This window comes from Bos indicus x Bos taurus, chromosome 14 (assembly GCF_003369695.1).
Source record: "Bos indicus x Bos taurus breed Angus x Brahman F1 hybrid chromosome 14, Bos_hybrid_MaternalHap_v2.0, whole genome shotgun sequence".
NCBI lineage: Eukaryota > Metazoa > Chordata > Mammalia > Artiodactyla > Bovidae > Bos > Bos indicus x Bos taurus.
Window position 1 is genome coordinate 68231318 of NC_040089.1, and position 18579 is coordinate 68249896.

Sequence of the window (18579 nt, forward strand, 5' to 3'; positions counted from 1 at the left end):
ATGTTTAAGGCACTGTCTTAAGGGCAAGTGTAGGTTTTAGACCCAGATGGATCTTAGTTTAAGCTTCTATTTCCTCCTTGGTAAAATGAGGATATGAACATATACACCATATGTAAGGCACTATATATAAAGCACCCAGCTCGGCCTGGCCGAGCAGACAATCCACAATCAACAACTGTTGTCAACCTCACCCTAACTGTTACAATCAGCATCATTAGAAACTGGAAGTCACCCTGTACCTTTCTCTTCCCTTAGAGGAAGAATCTCAAGACAGACTTTGCTCCTTGAGACTTTCAAATAATTTTTGGCCTTCTTATTTTTGTCTTTAACACATCCTTTTATAAAAGTTAAAGATAAAATCTGGAAATACCATTCCAAGAAGGGTCTGACCAATCTCGACTACGCTAGAATGATCACTTTTTCAACTTTTAGCTAACTCCCTCTGTACCGCGTTCCTGCTTGTTAAACAAGGACCCACCTATGGCCTAAATGTCTGTTCTTCTTTTCTGACTGTTGCTAGGTAGTTCTTCAACCTGTACTAAACATCAGGCCTTTTTAAAAATTGAAAAAGGAACAGTATTACAGTATAAAATAATCTCTTCACTAAAAGCCGAAGCCATTAGTCATTTTAGACAAGAACAAAGTTATTTATTGTGGCTTCATAAAAGTAATGAATGAAATGGCTTCCCTCATTACAACTTGGCCCCTTCGTGGCAAGCAGGGGGGAAGGATCGGGGCATCAGGGCTGGAGTCGGGGAGCGGAGGGGCTGCGGGAGACACTGACGGGCTGGGCTGCCACCACTGGAGGACTGGTGCGTGAAGCACCATGCTGGGCCTTCGTCTAGGCCACAGCAAACGTCCAAGGTAAGCATTATGTCACTTTACAAAAGAGGGAACAGGCTGCAGGTCCACAGCCCAAGGCCCCACAGCTTACAAGTGTCAGGGGCAGAGTTCCCACCTATGGCTGATGGTAACGCTCATCTCTTCCTACCACCCACTTTGGGCCAAGAAAGGATTCACATTCCTGGACTGGATCACTCATCGTGGAAACAGGCACCACACCAGCCCACCCAGAGACTGGTGCCGAGGTTATCTACGTAGGAAATGTAGGGAAAATTTCTATGTAGGACCAATTTAAGATATGAAGCCAACATTACCTCCTACACCCAAGGGGTCAACCAGCTTCTCTAACTCACAGCGGACAAGTACGTACCATGACGTCTGCTTCCCTTGTGGCATAGCGAAGGTTTGGGTCTAGCCAGTACATCAAGGATTTAACCTGCTCGAAGTTCAGGAAGAGGAGGAATACCAGGAACAGGAAGTAGAGCACGCTGAGCCCTGCAGGAAACAAGAAACACCCTCAGGTCCAGGAAGGAAGCCGGTGTCAGACGGCATGATGCTTAGTGGCCCCAAGCAGACACTGGTGCTGAAATGTGGGCTGTGGGGACCCCTCACGTGACAAGCTGGCCTTTCCTTTGATGAGAATTTGACACTCGGTCCTCATCTAGAAAGAGATGCTGACACTGGGAGCTGGAGGGGTGGCAGATGACCGGCGAGGGGGTGGATAAGAAGACCCGGGACTCGGGCCAGGACGGCAGGCAGAGGCGATCAGGTGGGTTCCTGGAAAGAGGGTCCATAGCCCGCATGTGGCTAGGAGCTGGCGGAGACGGGAAGGGAGTGAGGCCGCTAGGAAGGGACGGCCAGGGCTCAGGGCTACTGTGAAGACCACAGACTTGACCTGAAGTCAAAGGAGGAGCCCCTGACGGGATCCAAATAGGAAAATGAGGTGACCTGGGGAACATTTCAGGAGATGGCCTCTGGCCACTTGCATGGAGACTGGACTGGAGGCGGGCAAGGAAGGCCTGGCAGATGGCCCGGTTTGGGGTTTGAGGGGTGAGAGGTGGCCCAGGGTCACTCATCCCCCCACTTACACCCCACATTAACCCCTGTGGGCACCATGATATGGTCACACCACATCGTAAGTGGTAGCCTAATAATCGCCCACGTCATTTAAAAAAGAAAGTCAATAGTCTACCATAAGAAGGCAAAAGCCTGCAAAGATATTTTAGAAAGACTTGAGAACCAGCCACCAATGGCTTTGTTACTTTCCCTCTTCTTTTCGAATCTGCTGGGATGAAAATGCTTGTGGAGGACATCTAGACGCTGTGATACAAACGACCTTGGACCACAGCACCCCATCCAAAGTGGGCTGGCACTGGTCCCCAGGGAGCCGCTCCAGAGGAGAGAGTGTCTGTGGCTGGAATGGAATCCTCCGAGACAGCTACAGCGCAGGCTGGTAGACAGGGCCTCTCCTGGTCCTCGGGGCGGGGGGGTTGGCTCAGAGGACACAGCTGACTTGGTCGTGTATCCCAGGGCCCAGGGCGCATGTGTTTTTAGACAAGTCTATAGGATAGCCTTCTTATGTATTATTATGTACTAGCTACTTTTACTGGTACTTTTGACTGCAAATACCTCCCACGACACCTTCTCATTATGACCCTTTTGAAATAATTATTTTGGGATACAAAGAAAGTGTGGACCAGGAGGCCCTGTGTGAACGAGAGTTCACAGTTGGGCTTCAACATCCCCGAAGGCCTGAATATCATATGTAAAACTGTGTGTGTGCCTGTGTGTGTGTGTGTGTGTGTACACTGGGAAAGGGTCTATAGTTCTCATCAGGTTATCAAAGGGTTCCAGGACTCCAGGGAAGCAATAAAATTGTTCATTACCTAGAATGGACCATATGAAATTAGAAAAACTAGATGTAGCCATCTAGCTGAAAATGACTCACAACTTTTAAGTGGCCATATTAAGTCCATGAGCTATAAGTATAATACAACCAGAACTATATAGTAAGAAATGGAAATGAGTCACATACTTACCTGCAAAAAAAAAACCCTCCCGTGGCATCCCCCGGCCCTTCCCAAGCCCCGTAGTCCCACCTACACCCAGCTCTGCCTCTCCTGGTCTGGCCTGCCTCTAGTATCTTCCTGGATCCTTCTCTGCAGGCAGGTTTCTGCTTAAGCACACTTCCTTCGCGCCTCCCATCACCTCCAAGTGAAAGCAGCTACTAGTCAGTGTCGCTTCTTGTGGTTTTAATAAAACTTCCTGCCACTTGGAGACATCTGCTTTGCTCAGATTACTGATTTGTTTCCCAGTGTGCTCGCTACAGCCGCCCTCCCTGCACCCGGCCTCTTCGCCTGCAGGCTCAGGGCCACAGGAGCCACCCACTCGGGACTCGGTGAACACCTGCTGAGCACATGACCGAGACTCACCACTGAATTCAGAGACTTACTTATGATCTCTGAAGGTGAAAAATAAACAGACTTGAGCATAATCTCCATTTTAAGGGTCCCTTCGCATAAGGTTGCCCTATCTGAACCTTGAATAACTTTTTTGGATGATTACTTAGGTAAAATGAAGCCAAGCCCCAAAGTTTTGAAGATTAGATTTAAATCCACTTGGGTGGTTTTACTCTTTGGATTAGAAATCAAGTAAATGTCATAAGAGACCCAACATGTATATGCGACGCTCATCACTAAACTGTAGTTCAAATCAGGGCTCTTTGCTAAGACCTCTCCTTTTCTGAGTTCTTTCCCACTTGCGACACCAGGGAGATTGCTGGGGTTTCGGTCCCTCCTGGATGCTGACAAGGCAAACACGCTCATATGATGCACCTGAGCTTCACTAGCGATGAGCCCCGTCAGGAAGAACAAGCCACACGCCCTCACATCAGATCCCGTGCATTAATGGACAGCAGTGTTGGGAGGCTGGGGCGGGGGAGGCCAGGCGGGGAGGGATTGAAACAGTTCACGTGTATAAGAATTTCCGCTGTCACCAGCACTTTATTTTGTAGCAAAGCATTTTAATAAGAAACTGATACCAGGAACACCAAAAAGTAAAAAACTATTAAGTTTTACAGTAGAGCGGTAAGAAAAACTGTTCTAACATACAAGGAAAAAAGATCTGTTGAGAGTAGAATGGATTTTGAAACTGACTAATGTGCAACTCACCAAAGACCATTCGCCACAAGGCCGGATGAGGCCGGGTAAAGGGACCTGCGGAGATAACATTACAAGGTCAGAACAGACTACTTTCAAACCAAGACCAAAATAAAGATAGTGCTGCTGATTTCCACAGAGATAAGGGGTTAAAAAATCCTCTCTACTGTCAAAACTTTTTTCTAGGAAAACTCTGGGAGGTCAAAGTCTAGGTTGAAAGGTTTTATCTACATTGTAACAACTGTCCCCACAATTGTAACAGGCATGAATTACAACAGAGGCTTTTTTTTTTTTTTCCTTAAAGCTTTGTCTTCAGAATCAGATGATAATTTCCCATAGACACAATGACAGTGAGTAGGTCACCAGACCAGCCTTTCACTGCATGCAATACTTACTAGATCTGAACAAGAGATCTCACAGCTTTGTTCTGGACATCCTGTGTGTGTGTGTGAGAGAGAGAGACAGACGGAATCGTGTGTGTGTGTGTGTGTGTGTGTGTGAGACAGACAGACAAGACTGTGATGGACGAACAATAAAAGAGAGAAACACTGTGCTTGGAGTGTGTGTGTGTGTGTGTGTGAGAGAGAGAGAGACAGACAGACAGACAGACAAGACTGTGATGGACCAACAGTAGAAGAGAGAAACACCGTGCTTGGAGGGTGTGTGTGTGTGAGAGAGAGAGGGAGAGACACACACACACACACACACACACACACACACACACAGACAAGACTGTGACGGACCAACAGTAAAAGAGAGAAACACTGTGTTTGGAGGGTGTGTGTGTGTGTGTGTGTGTGAGAGAGAGAGGGAGACACACACACACACACACACACACAGACACACACAAGACTGTGACGGACCAACAGTAAAAGAGAGAAACACCGTGCTTGGAAAACAAGTGAGATGCGGAGTGACACAGAGCAAACGCTTGGAGCCGGGAACACGCGGGCCTTTGATCATGACTTCTGGTAACAAAACACCTCTCACCAGTTCAGATACACAGATACACATTTCACAAAACAGAAGCCAAAATTTCACAGGATGAAACTTACTACACGTGATATAACGATACGTTGCCTTCTATTTTATCTCATTAAAAAGAAAAAAAAAAAAAAAGTAATAGAAGATGAATGCAAGTAATCTGGGCCTTGATCCACTAAACTGATTTACCACTAACTGAAGGGTTACAGCTGGCAAATACTGACCACTGTTCTAGAGGGCCCCTGACCTAGTTTGGGGCTGCCCAGGCCTCCCTGCACTTGGAGGATTTCCAGCGGTGTGATCCCTTATCTCCAGGAGAGAGGCCAGAACTTGCGGCCCAGCCTTCTCTATAACCGGGTCTCGATCCTATAGCTGCACCTGACGTGCAGGGGAACGTCAGAGGCTGGGGACAGTGGAGGGAGGTATGCAGAGCGCTCCTCTCCCCGCTCCATCCCTGTGGTCCTGGCCGCCAGGGACAGTGGTGGGAGGCGGCATCCCTCACGCTGGTGAAGCTGGCGCTGGGGACACCACAGCAGAGGCAGTTCCATTTAGTACGCACTGCAGACGTGACAGTAACACAGACTGTGGTCAAGGCTCACTCATGGACCAGGTCTGGGTGATGGGGCAGCTCAGAAGTTAGCTAGGAGGGGGGGCCTGGCTTCCTGGCCCTCCCAGGATTCCTCCAGCTAGTTAACATCCGAGAACACGCGCTTGCATCAGCAGAGTCAGCTTCTGTTGCTTGTGACCTGGAATCCTCCCTGAAGCAAACACTACATTGTAATTTTTATTCTGTAACTCATTCCAAATGGCCTATTTCTTCTTAAAAAGGCTACACTGAAACACATTCTACCTGCTTTCTTTGGATGAACCAAATTCATATGAGGAATACTGACTCAGATTCTGGGTTTACATGTTGAGAGTTCCGAAATTAAGTTTGTGAGGGACTCTGCTTCATCCCAGTGAATATGGTGTCTGAGTTTTGGATGGCAAGCAGTGAGAGCTCAGATACTGAGCAATTTAATAATAGGTTAATAACTCTGTTTGATTTCTGAGTTCTGACAGCAAAGATTCGGATTGCAAGGGATACCTGTATTCTTTTTAATCAGCTGCTTTTTTTCTCAAAAAAGGCAAAGTGAAACACAGAAACCAGAATCCCCTTCCAGGTAACACAACCTGGTTAACTTTCTTTGCCAATTATTGGAAAATTGATAGTTCCATTTGTCATCTTTTAAGTTAATTTTCTCCTTCAAATGCTCTTCTTCACGGATGCTGGGTAATAGCTTCACTTGTCACCAGGAATGACTTGTCCTTCAGTAGCAGTCTGGCTTGCAAGTGTTACTCCATCCAAACTACTGAATTAACCTTTCAGACAGAACAGGGGACTCCAGCTTTCTCTATGACTTCCTTTTACAAGGTGAAACTCTGAATCTATTATTTGGCTTGCAACAGAATTCCATGCCCAATCGACACTTTGAAACCACAGAGTGTTATTCTCAAGAGCACTCCTGACTCAGTCAGCGGTGCTTTCCTTAACCCTTACTGGGTAGCAGGCCGGAGGGTGAGACACACCACCCTTTAGTCCTCCTGGCAGATGAGGCGAGGACCACCATCGTTCCCTTTCTACAGATAAAGGCATCGGGGCATAAGGAACTCACTTACGGCCACACCTCTCCAGGACTCCACCTTCAGGTCTGGAGAACCCACGGCACTGTTCCATCAACTGTCAGAACTGGGAAAGCTCGGGAGACCGGGGCCGGGAAGGGGGCACAGAGCGAAGGGTCTGAGCCAGGACTGTCTCGGGGCCAGGAAAGGGGCAGAGAGAAACAAGCTAGTGAATGGAGCTTAGCGCTACTACGATGTGGAACCAATAAGATCTGGAAAGATGGGAAGGATGAGAGGGCAGGGAACTGATACAAGACCCCGCACACTGACCAGTAGAAAGGCCTCCAAAGTCATCGTCAGCCTGTGGTTACTCTAAGAGTGGCCTTCTGAAAGCAGAACTCAGCCCTTTCTTCTAGCTAACCCTAAGCAGGACAATTTCAGAGTAAATAAGAGGATAGGGTGGTTGAGCAATGTGGGGTTGATGGGGCCTTAAGTTCTCTCCAACCCAACGTGCAACTGCTTCAGGTCAAGACTTATGTCTCTCTGTCTGGCTGTCATTCCTGATACAGACATGTCCCAGGGCCTGGAAAGAGAATATCCATCTTACTGCACTGCAGTTTGGTTCTTTAAAGCCTTATCTTGATTTACGGCTATGGAATTTTTCCCTCTTTTCTCCAATATCCCACCTATATACCATAGTATTACATCATAAATGTTTCTCATAAAATACGATTTCTAAAACTGCCCTTTCTGCCTTGCATTTGATCTAAGGAAGACTTCAGAAATCTAATGTGGGGGGTTTCAGAAGAGACAGTGGAGCCCCAAGGAGCTCTGTCCTGAACTGGGTGGGTGGGAACAGACCACCAGGGCCTTTTACCTACAAAAGGTGAGATATAAGGCCAGCCTGGAATGTTAGGTAACCTTTCAGGAGCTAACTTTAAACCCAATCCAGGCCTTATTTCAGTTGTCCAATACCCCCTTACCCCCTCTTCTTTCTAAGAAGAAACTCTGAATGCTTTTGTGTAGTATTTTCAGAAGTAGATGCGAGCAGATTTACTCACACAGTAGTCTCTTCACTATCAGAGACAATAATATTGCTAAAAATACTATTTTGCCTTTTAAAAGATGGAGGATGAGACTGGCGGTTTCCTATAGGATGAGCCTTGATACTTACACTCATTGGTGTTCACACACATTTGGCTCTGCCAATCAAGTCACCTCTAAAACCACACCTCCTACAGCATCCACCTGCCCAGGTGGGCAGAGCCATCCTGGACCATTTACCTCATCCCAATGCCTGCCCACAGATCTCACTCCCCTGCAAACTATTTTCTTGGTGGGCTTCCTCTGCCCAGTATTACAGCCAGGACATGCAGGAGGGGTGGTCCATCTCATGGCGGGGGGCGGGGCGGGGGGGGGGGTGGTCGAGGCAGGACTTCTTGTCTATACTTTATTTCTGATTTCGTAAAAGCTGCCTGGAAAAGTCTGGGTCCTCAGTTCAATTATGCAGGAGAGACGGGGCAGGCATCTCAGGGTGGTGATGGAGAAACCAGTGCTGGTTTGATTTACGAAGGTGGTTTTCGCACAAGACACATTATGAAAAACTACATGTTTTACTTTCTTATCAGTCCCTATGACTGGAATACCTCCTTTTTAATCAGATATTAAGAGCCAGTTTGATTTCAAAAGAAAACAGAAACCAAATGTCTTTGCCACCGGAGAGCACGCATTTAAAACACTTCCTCGGAAATCAAAACATAAGATCACAGCCTGAATTGCCAGCAACCTATGGTCACATCCGCGAACATCTGAGCTCCACGAACCAACCCGAGGGAGAGAGAATCCTTTTAACCCAAGTCAGAAGCTGCCTCTCCAGCAGCGGGAGGACTGTGCCTGGGAACCTCACAGTCTGCCTCTTCTCTTTATTATCTCGTTTTCAGCTTTATCGGGTGTAATTGACAAAGGAAATTGCAAGATATTTGATTAGTACTAGTTGAAAGTTTAAATTCCTCCAGGAAAAACCCAGAAAAGGCGAAAAAAAAAGATCTCTCAGCAAATTTCAAACCTAAGAAAGAATTTTTCTATCAAAAAAAAAAAAAAAAGGCATGGGGCAGGAGACAGAGAATGGGGGGAAATTACACCATTTTTTCCTTCTTTTAATTTAGGAGACAATGAATCTTCTGGATTGCCTTCATGCCTCAAGGAGATGTGATTCGCACTATCTATGCTCAGAGAAATCAGGTGAGGACAAATAGAAGGGTAAACTTGGAAAAATCAAGACACCCTACAGATCTCACCCTCTTCAAAATACCCTGAAGAAGAGCTGAACAGTGCTCCTCTTGCAGATGAGCAGAGGACAAGACAGGGCTGATTCTGTGAACTTCTTTCTGGACAGATTCACTACTTCATTCACCAGGTATCTGTTGAGAAGACCACAGTGGGCTGGGCAACGGGGGCCCAGGGTAAGGCTGGGGTGGCTGGGGTTGGGTGGGGTAGAAGGGGAGGAAGCGTGAAGGAGGCCCTCCGAAGCTGGAAAGGCACACGGGAGTCACCTGCTGAAAGAAATCTCGCAGCCAGATGGAGATGCAGCGGGTTTCTAAATTTCACTCCGGTGACCGTGACGCAGTTATAATTACACTCCAATGACACAGTGGCATAGTTAAAATTACACTTACACAGGAGGGCCAGTTGTGCTAAGGAGGTGGAGGTGGCATTTAAAATATTTTCTTCAAGGGAACCGGAAGAGAGAGAATGGGAGAGAAGGTTTCAGGAAAGAAGCGGGTATAGGTAACAGACCCTCTTCTTTCCGGGTCTCCCCCCACTCCCCACCCCCGCCCCGGGCTCTCTCTCCTTGTGCGTTTATCGGATGCAAGGAAGGAACTCTGGAAGCTACCCCGTCACTCACTCTGTTGACTGTCAAATGAAAAAGTCTGCTTGAGTCTCCTCCACGCCTCCTCCATGTAACCCAGCGGTAAATTCTAAGCTGATGGAGGCAATCCTGGTTCTCTTCCACTCTTCCAGTCATTGGAGATCTACGGGAGATCTATGAATGTGCCTGGGAGGTCCTCCAACCATGGTAAATGCCTGTCCTCAGGTCGGCCTGGAGCAGAGGTGGCGTGGGGCCTAAGCCTAACTGAAGTGGGGGTGGGGGGCGGGGCACGTGCACTGCAGGCTTTCTAGAAAAGGCCTCTTCACTCTAAGATGCAGGGGAAGACAGGGCCCCTCTGTGGCTGGACACCGCCCACGGCTGCACGCCAGCAGGGCCGCAGCTGTCCCAAGGCCACGAGACAGGTAGAGAACCTGGGTCTTCACATGCCACCGAGCTGCTCAATTAGACAACCCTGAACCACTCTCTCTCGGAACCTCTCGTGGATGTGAGAAAGCAAACGTTTTATTTATTCTTTAAGCCACTTTGAAAGAGATCTCCTATTATTTGTGGCCAAAAGCATACCAGCTGTTATAGACCTTATGGAGAAAGTCAAGGGTCTTTGTCATCTGGACTCTGTTCCAGAAGAACCACAGGGCCCCCTCCTGTAGGAGCGGACCAGTCCTAGTACACAGAGAGCGTACGTGAACGTGATCACACACACAAGACATAAGGAGACGAGCAAAGGCAGGCTGATGTGTAAACATTTAGGGCAACCTTTACTAGGTCAAGGAGAAATGCACGCGAATCTGCCAAAACAGAGCCATTCTGGGAATGCCATCCACTGTGGGCACTTCCCCAAAACTGCCTTTCAAGGAGAAGGCAGACGCTGGGCTCTGTTCCTCCCATTCATTCCAATACTTAATTCGAGAATTTGCATCAAGTGTGGGGAAAGTGGAAGACAAGGTGGCAAGACTGGAATGGGAAGAGGCGTGTCCATCCCACTCAGAGAACCATCTGCCCAGCAGAATGGCTCCTGCAAAGGCTGGCGTCTGAATGCCAGCTGGGGGAGAGGGATAGTCACATACCCAGGGAACCCTTTCCAGGGGGCCGGCCAGGCCCCGGCCCCATCAACTCCATGCCACCCCCTGATTCAAAAAAAAAAATATTCAAGGACAGCATTCTTTAATGTGGAAACTTATGGTTTTACTACTGATCTGATGTAGAGTAACTGGCTCTTTAGAGAACAAGGCAGACAATAGTGGGCTCGCTCAGTACACGCGGCTGCGAGACAGTCCCTCCAAGCACAGCTTTCCCGACATCCTAACCCTTCCTGCACAGAATGCTGAAGGTCTCTGTCCTTTTTGTGGGCGAAGGGTCTGATCACCAGAGGAGGAAAGGCACAGCCTCCCCACTGCGGATGTGGAGTCCAGGCATCCCAGACACAGGCCAACAGAGGTCCTGAGACTGCACTCCTGGAAGAAAGAAGAGCCAGAGACTGGCAGAGAGAAGGAGAAACAGAGAGAGAGACACACACAGGAGACAGAGACGAGGCACCTCACGATGGGCCTCGCATGAGACAAGACCAGGGCTCTGCTGAGCACAGGACCGTGCAGGGCTGGGCCCTAACCCCAGGCAGGCGGCAGCGGCTGAGGGTGGTCCAGGAGTGACTGGCAGGCCTTGGGATCAGGCATAAACCAAGCAGGACTCTGCGGGTCCTCCCTGCTTTGCATGTTATCACAAAGTCAGGGGAGCCAGGGAAAGCATGAAAACAAACAGCCTTTATCTTTCCAAAAGGGAAAACAAAAGCCCAGTCCCACCAGGAGAGACTGAGCCAGTTATGTGGACATTGAAGATGACAAGTCTTCACCAGGGAAAAGAGGAGAAATCAGCAGAAATCATGCGAAATGTCACATCCGACAGATGCAATCCCCACCGTTCAGGGCTTTGGAGACCTTAAAAAAAGCACCACAGCCCCAGTGCCTGCTGGAGTGCCCCAGCAGGAAAGGCTGTAAAATCTCAGCTATGGAGGGCTGAGTCTGGGAATCCCTAAACTTCCAGTACGGCTCTTAGAATTAGCAAGCCTAAATTAAAAAAAAAAAAAAGCAGAACAGAAACCTGCGAAGCTGCGAAAAAACAGGCAAGAATTAACACCCAGCCAAGGAAAACAGGAGGCTGGAAGAACAGACACATCTCTGGATTGATTAGTTTCCTAAGCACATACTGGGTTCTCATTGACTGATTTAAAATAAAAATTAGAAGAAAAAAAAAAAAAGATGGTCGGGGACAAATGAGACAAGAAACAGGAAGAGAGGGCACAGACCAACAATGGTCCTGGCATCAAGCGATGGCTGGGAAGTAAGCCACTGACCCACACACGACACGGCAGGCAAGGGCTGAGGGAGTGTCAGGAGCCACCAGCTGAACTGTCACCTATTCATCTTCCCTTGGGGCTCAGGCACCCACAGGCCTTGTGTTGGTAGCAAACCCAAGATGCAGTTTACCATCTACTCTGGGCTACATTCTTAGGCCACCTGTGTTAAGACCAGGTTCCAGAGCTCAGGGGGACCACCACTGTGTAGAAAATGCTCGATGCCCCAAGTGGCCACTTAAGCTGCATGACAGCACAGCGCCCTTGAAAGAGAGGATGGGCTCCGTGAAGTCCAAGCTGTCCCTAAACCTAAAATCTTGAGATGTTGTGTGCTGGGGCTTGCATGCGTGCTAAGTCGCTTCAGTCGTGTCTGACTCTTTGTGACCCTTTGGACTGCAGCCCACCAGGCTCCTCTGTCCATGGGGATTCTCTGGGCAAGAATATTGATGTGGGTTGCCATGACCTCCTCCAGGGGATCTTCCTGACCCAGGGATCAAATTTGAGTTCAACACTGGGGATGTTTCCTAGAATGTAAATGTCATAGCTGGGCCAATTCCCTTTCATTCCATGACCCCTCTGTATCTTGAGCATCTTCTCGCAAAGAGTCAGACACAACTGAGCAATTTTCACTTTCTCTTTTCTTTCACTTTCACTGTATAGAGTACAGTGGTACAGTGTCCTTATTTCAAGCCCAAGGTGTCCAGAAGCAAGTGTGCAAGCAGCCATGGGATAGCTGGTGCGACTGTGCTTCTCAGGCTTCCTTGGTGGCTCAGATGGTAAAGAATTTACCTATAATGCGGGAAAACCAGGTTCAATCCCTGGGTCAGAAAGATGCCCTGGAGAAGGGTGTGGCAGCGCACTCCAGAATTCCTGCCCAGAGAATTCCATGGACAGAGGAGCCTGGAGAGCTATAGTCCATGGGATCGAAAAGGGTAGACACGACTGAGTGACTAACACTGTACTTTTCAAAGTACTGTATTCTGAGACTAACAATGCTTTATCTTTTGGGTTTGCTTTTTTAAATATATTATTTGAGAAGGATTATAAATCTATTATAGCAATGTACTATGTAGCCGAATGTATTAGTTGGTACCTAACGTTGAATTTATGAACAAACTGGACTACGAATGCACTCTGGAACAGAACTCGTTAGTGTGCAGGGGACTTTCCTGAGTACTGTGATCCATAAGAAGCAAGTATTTGATCTTTGTCCCCTTTCTGGAACCCAGTTCTAAACTCCAGGAATTTCCTAAGTGATAAGAGTCTTTTGTTACGTTAATGAAGTGGCTCAGGAAGGAGGCCAGTGGAGCCAACAAGGTGATTAGAGATAGGAACCCTCAGTCCCACCCGCCCTGACCTCTGGGGATGGGGGAAGGGCTGACGGGCAAATCAATCGCCAATGGCCAAAGATTTAATCAGTCATTACCAACGTGATGGAACTTCCATAGAAACCTAAAAGCATAGAGCTCAGAAAGCTTCTGGGTTGGTGAGCACGTGGAGATCTAGTGGAGATCTGGTGCAAATGGTGCCCCGAGAAAGCATGGAAGGGGCTCCTCCCTTCCCAAGGAGCACCTCTGCATCTAGCTGTCGGTTAATATTCTCAGTCATCTAGTGAGTAAACTGGTCTCCTGAGCTGTTCTAGCAAATTAATCAAACCCAAAGAGGAGGTCACGGGAACCTCTGATCTACAGCCATTTGGTCAGAAGCACAGGGGATACCCTGGACTTGTGCCTGGCATCTCAGTGGGGGCAGGAGCAGCCTGGTGAGACTTAACCTGTGGAATCCAATCTATCCCCAGGCAGACAGTGTCGCACTGAGCAGAGCTGCACGACGCCCAGCTGGTGTTCAGCAACGCTCAGTCCGCCACCACCCCTCCATGCCCACACACGCGATGGAACTGGTACTGGAATCCTATCACCAGGGTGCAGCTCCAGGTAGCATCAGTAACGTTCATAATGAGCTCTGTATATTACAGATTATACTCTACTGAATAGATGGGAGGATGGAGAAGAAGCACATCTTTAATCATCATATTTAAAACCTGAGCAGGGCCAATGGAGCACAACTTGCAAAAAAAGACTGCAACAGTTACAAAATACCCTAAATGTTTAAGAAACAAGATACAAAAAGTGAATATTTTAAAAATCACCTGCAGAGAATAAGTAAAGAATATTCCAGGGAGAAAGTACTAGAGCAGAATGCTGCTGCTGCTAGGTCGCTTCAGTCGTGTCCAACTCTGTGCGACCCCATAGACGGCAGCTCACCAGGCTCCCCCGTCCCTGGGATTCTCCAGGCAAGAACACTGGAGTGGGTTGCCATTTCCTTCTCCAAGGCATGAAAGTGAAAAGTGAAAGTGAAGTTGCTCAGTCGTGTCCGACTCTTAGCGACCCCATGGACTGCAGCCTACCAGGCTCCGCCATCCATGGGATTTTCCAGGCAAGAGTACTGGAGGGGGGTGCCATTGCCTTCTCCACTAAAGCAGAATGAGAAAAAATAATATAACTTGTTAGGGACCATTCAGAGGAAAGGGGTGAATCTTAAGTGTGGCAGAATACCAAATTAGTTTTTCAACCAAGGCTTTTGCCTCACGCCATAACACTGAAAGGGGAAAATTTCACAGTAATCATTTAACCTGATAATGAAAATTCATATCCCAGCAAAGTTTCCAGTTAAAGACAGCAAGTTATTTAAGCAATATTCATTAAAGCACTGACCCCAGCCTTAGCAAAAAGGAGTAAATGAGCAGTAACTGTGTATTTTACAACTTGGCTGATAATACCAAAAATAGTAACAAGAACAACAGTTGACATTCACTGAGTGCTTATGTTTGTCAGCCACTGTTCAGAGTATTTTACGGTATTAATTCAGTTTACTCTTACTGCTGTACTTCTCTCTGCTTCAGACAGAAATGTTTTAAAGAGGGACAGAGGAGACAGAGCTAGGAATGGCAGAATGGGCAGTCTGCCTCCAGAGCCTGTTCCCCTAGTCACCACGCAACATTCAGATTCTTTTTTTTATTCCACCCTCCAGTTTCATTTTCTATTTGACATGCATCTCAAAAATACCAACAAGGACACAATGCACAGGAGAAATGTGATAAAGCATTACATCACTTACCATTGGGGAAAGCTAATACACTGATGATAAGAAAGAAGAAAATTACAGACAGGATGCCCCTCCAGATGTTGTCTTCTGGGACAGAGTCATCCCTGAAAACAGAAAAGGAACACTGAGTGTTATTTTTGAATCTACAGTCAGTCTAGAAGGAGTACGAGCTCCATGTTCTAAAAAACTGGGTTTTTTAATCTAAATCGCTAACTTTATTTTGCTGAGCTAAGTCATTACATTCACTAGTTACTATTCACTATGGTATCTCCTAAAATAATACAGCCCTTATAGTAAAGTCCAGTTCTTATGATAAAGGCATCGTCAACCTTACACCCCAACACATGTTCTACTCAGACAAGCATTTGAGAATCATCATTCTTTTACAAAGGGGCTTCCCAAGTGGTTCAGTGATAAAGAATCCACCTGCCAATGCAGGAGACGCAGGAGACACGTGTTCAATCCCTGGATCAGGAAGATCCCCTGGAGAAGGAAATGGCAACTTGCACCAGTATTCTTGCCTGGGAAATCCCACGGACAGAGAAGCCTGGTGGGTTACAGTGCATGGGGTCTCAGAGAGTCGGACATGACTGAGCGCACACACACACACAAAGATGACCTTCACTACAGAGACTGTGGCGGAAAACTGTGCAGGAATCAGAAAGGAAGCATAAGGTTATGAAACCTGCACGCCCCAGAGCCCATGTTCCACAAGAGAAGCCACTGCAATGGGGAAACCCAAGCACCACAGCTAGAGAGTGGCCCTCATTTGTCACAACCAGAGAAAGCCCACAACGGAGACCCAGCACAGCCAAAAATAAAAATTACTTCAAAAAATAAGGAGGAAGGACATGAGGCAATGAGATTATGCAGTCACTTGTCAAATATGGGCAGTTGGCTCCCCAAGGGATGAACAAAACGGGGCAGTGTAACGCCACCAGAAAGCACTAGTAAAAAATGTTAAAGGAAAAGTGAAGAGAAAACAAAAGACCAGATTTAAACTTGTATTTAAATTCTAAATATAAGAACTGTAAAGAAGGAGACAAGCTTCTCCACCCTGCTCCAGCCTGGTCATTCCTCATGTGTTACTGTGTTGAACTCCTCCATAACCCCAGTAAACAGAAATGATTACATCTGTTGGTTTATATGTTATCTGTCTTCTCTGCAGAAAGTAAACTCCTAAAGGCAGGGAATTATTTACACCTGTATCCACAGAGCCTGGGGACACAGTAGGCCCTCAATATATTTCTGGACTGACTATTATGGAAGAAAATTTACTGTTTTACAATGAAGCAAAATTCCCCAAGGGCTTCCCTGGTGGCTCAGTTGTAAAGAATCCACCTGCCAACATAGGAGATACAGGTCCGATTCCTGGGTTGGAAAGATCCCTGGAGAAGGAAATGACAACCCACTCCAGTATTCCTGCCTGGGAAATCCCATGGACAGAAGAGCCTGGTGGGTACAGTATGGGGTTGCAAAAGAGTCTGACATGATTTAGCAACTAAACAACAAAAATCCCTGGAATGCAAATTTTCTTACCATTGATGGTGAAAATTTTAGGTTTTAACAGTTTACATTAATAAAGAAGATTCTAGTAACATATCTGGGGCTCAGAGAAGCAAACAAAAGTAGGAAAACAGAAAAACAACTGGAAGATTTTCTGAAGTATTGACAATTTTCAAGAAGCTTGGGAGAGGGAAGTTCAGTGTTCCAGTTTAGAAAGAAGTAGGATAAGTAAGAGAAAATATGAGAAGAAACACAATGGAAGGACATAGTTTAGAGATGATGAAACTGGTAGCAATACATTTAAAAATGATCAAAGAAACTGGGTTTATCTGGAGGAGGACTGTCTACAGTGAAAGTTTTCAAAAGACAAAGTTAAATTAAGATTGAATGTTACTAAAGGACAAGAGACAGGTCAAAAAGAATCTAGAAGAAAACCAAGTTTGCATAAAAAAGATCTTGAGTATTAAATACACACATGAAAAGGTATGGAATGAAGCAATTATTACCTCATTAAGGACTGAGTCCTGGGTGGTGGTTTAAAAGAGTTAACTTAGATACCAACTCCTGTTTAGGCCGCTAAGTTTCTGTACCCAATGAAACTATTTCCAGACTTACGACAAGACTGAACGTAAGGTTCTGAAATAAGACGTCATACAGGTCTTAAACGTTTCCTAGACCATCACACAGCCAAACAGCACTGAACTAATCCTGGACAAACAACACTTGGTGGTTAAATTCAGAAACCTGATTACAAAACCATTCTTTACAGTCGGATAGACTTCTTCTCCTGGCAAAGTGCAATCTTATTTTAATGGTCATCCTAACAATTACACATTTGCCCAGAGGTTATAAACACAACTTTTAAATGCCAGGCTGATCATCCTAGGGCACTTGCCATGCCCTTTGGCTTATGTAGGGAAGCCCCGTACCCAACTCCCAGGAACATTAGCTTTTACTGAAGAATGGCTACACTCAGCAAGGGTAGGGACACAAGGTCCTCATTCAGACCAAGGCACACTACTGATACTGCTAATGATGACAGTCAGGGTAACAGGTCCTGTCTGTCAAGGATCTACTGCGTGTCAGGCAGTTTCTAAACATTATCTCTAATTGTCACAACCCATCTGCAAAGTGGGCCGTTATCAACCACATCTTACAGATGAGGTAACAGAGGTCACACAGGTTTAGTAACTTTCTCAAGACTGTGGAGCTGACAAGTTGCAGAGCCAGCTTCAAACCAGGCCTGCTAGACTCTGAAGATAGTGATCTTTCCCCTTTGCCAAACTGCCTTAAGAAAACTTACCTGTGACCCTGAATCCCACCTGACTCATCGGAGATGCACAGGGATGGCATACGAGAGGTGGACTGGGCATGCAATCGGTAAGTCACAAAATAAAAGCAAGGCTAAAATGAGTACCTGTGGCCGAGGAAAAGAAGATAGAGCCTCATAACTCATGCCTTATACCAAAATACATTCTAGATGATTCAAACAACTAAAACTAAAAACGAAACAAAATTCTAGAAAAAAAAAATGATGGGAGAACTAAAAAAAAAAACACCTATACACCCCCCCACAAAGACACCACAACCTCAGAGTGGGGAAGGCCTTTCTAAAGCATGATACAAACCCTCGAGGTCAAAACGGAGAAAGCTGACAAATTTGCATGACAAAGAAATCAGTAACAAAGTCCAAGGAAAAGTGATGGGTAAACTTGGAAAAAATATTTGCAACTCATACGAAGGCAAAGGGTTGACTCGCCTAATTACAAAGCTCTCCCCATCAAATCAATTAACAGAAAGAACAACAAATGGACAGAGAAAAACAAATAGAAAAGTGGACAAAGGATGTGAAGAGACACTTCACTGGGCAGAAAAATCCAGCAGCTCTCAGGCAAGTAAAAAAAAAGATGCTCAATTGTGTTCATGGTACTATATGGACACACTGGAGCAATACAGAGAGACCACTTTTATCTACTTTATCCCTGATGGCTCAGATGGTAAAGAACCTGCCTGCAGTGCAGGAGACCCAGGGTCAATCCCTGAGTCAGGGAGATCCCCTGGAGAAGGGAAGCGCAACCCATTCCAGTATTCTTGCCTGGAGAATCCCATGGACAGAGGAGCCTGGTGGGCTTTCAGTCCACGGG

At 46.6% G+C, this 18579-nt stretch overlaps 1 protein-coding gene across 1 annotated transcript in view; it reads right to left on the reverse strand.

Annotated features, from left to right (window-relative positions):
* The window catches only part of PTDSS1 (phosphatidylserine synthase 1), a 67516-nt gene that overhangs the window by 38306 nt on the left and 10631 nt on the right, over nt 1-18579 (reverse strand). Inside the window, exons 2-4 of the mRNA XM_027561494.1 lie at nt 14942-15033; nt 4014-4058; nt 1214-1338 (exon numbers count right to left, since the gene is read on the reverse strand). Of these exons, the coding sequence (XP_027417295.1) occupies nt 1214-1338; nt 4014-4058; nt 14942-15033 (262 nt within the window). The remainder of the gene's footprint in view (nt 1-1213; nt 1339-4013; nt 4059-14941; nt 15034-18579) is intronic.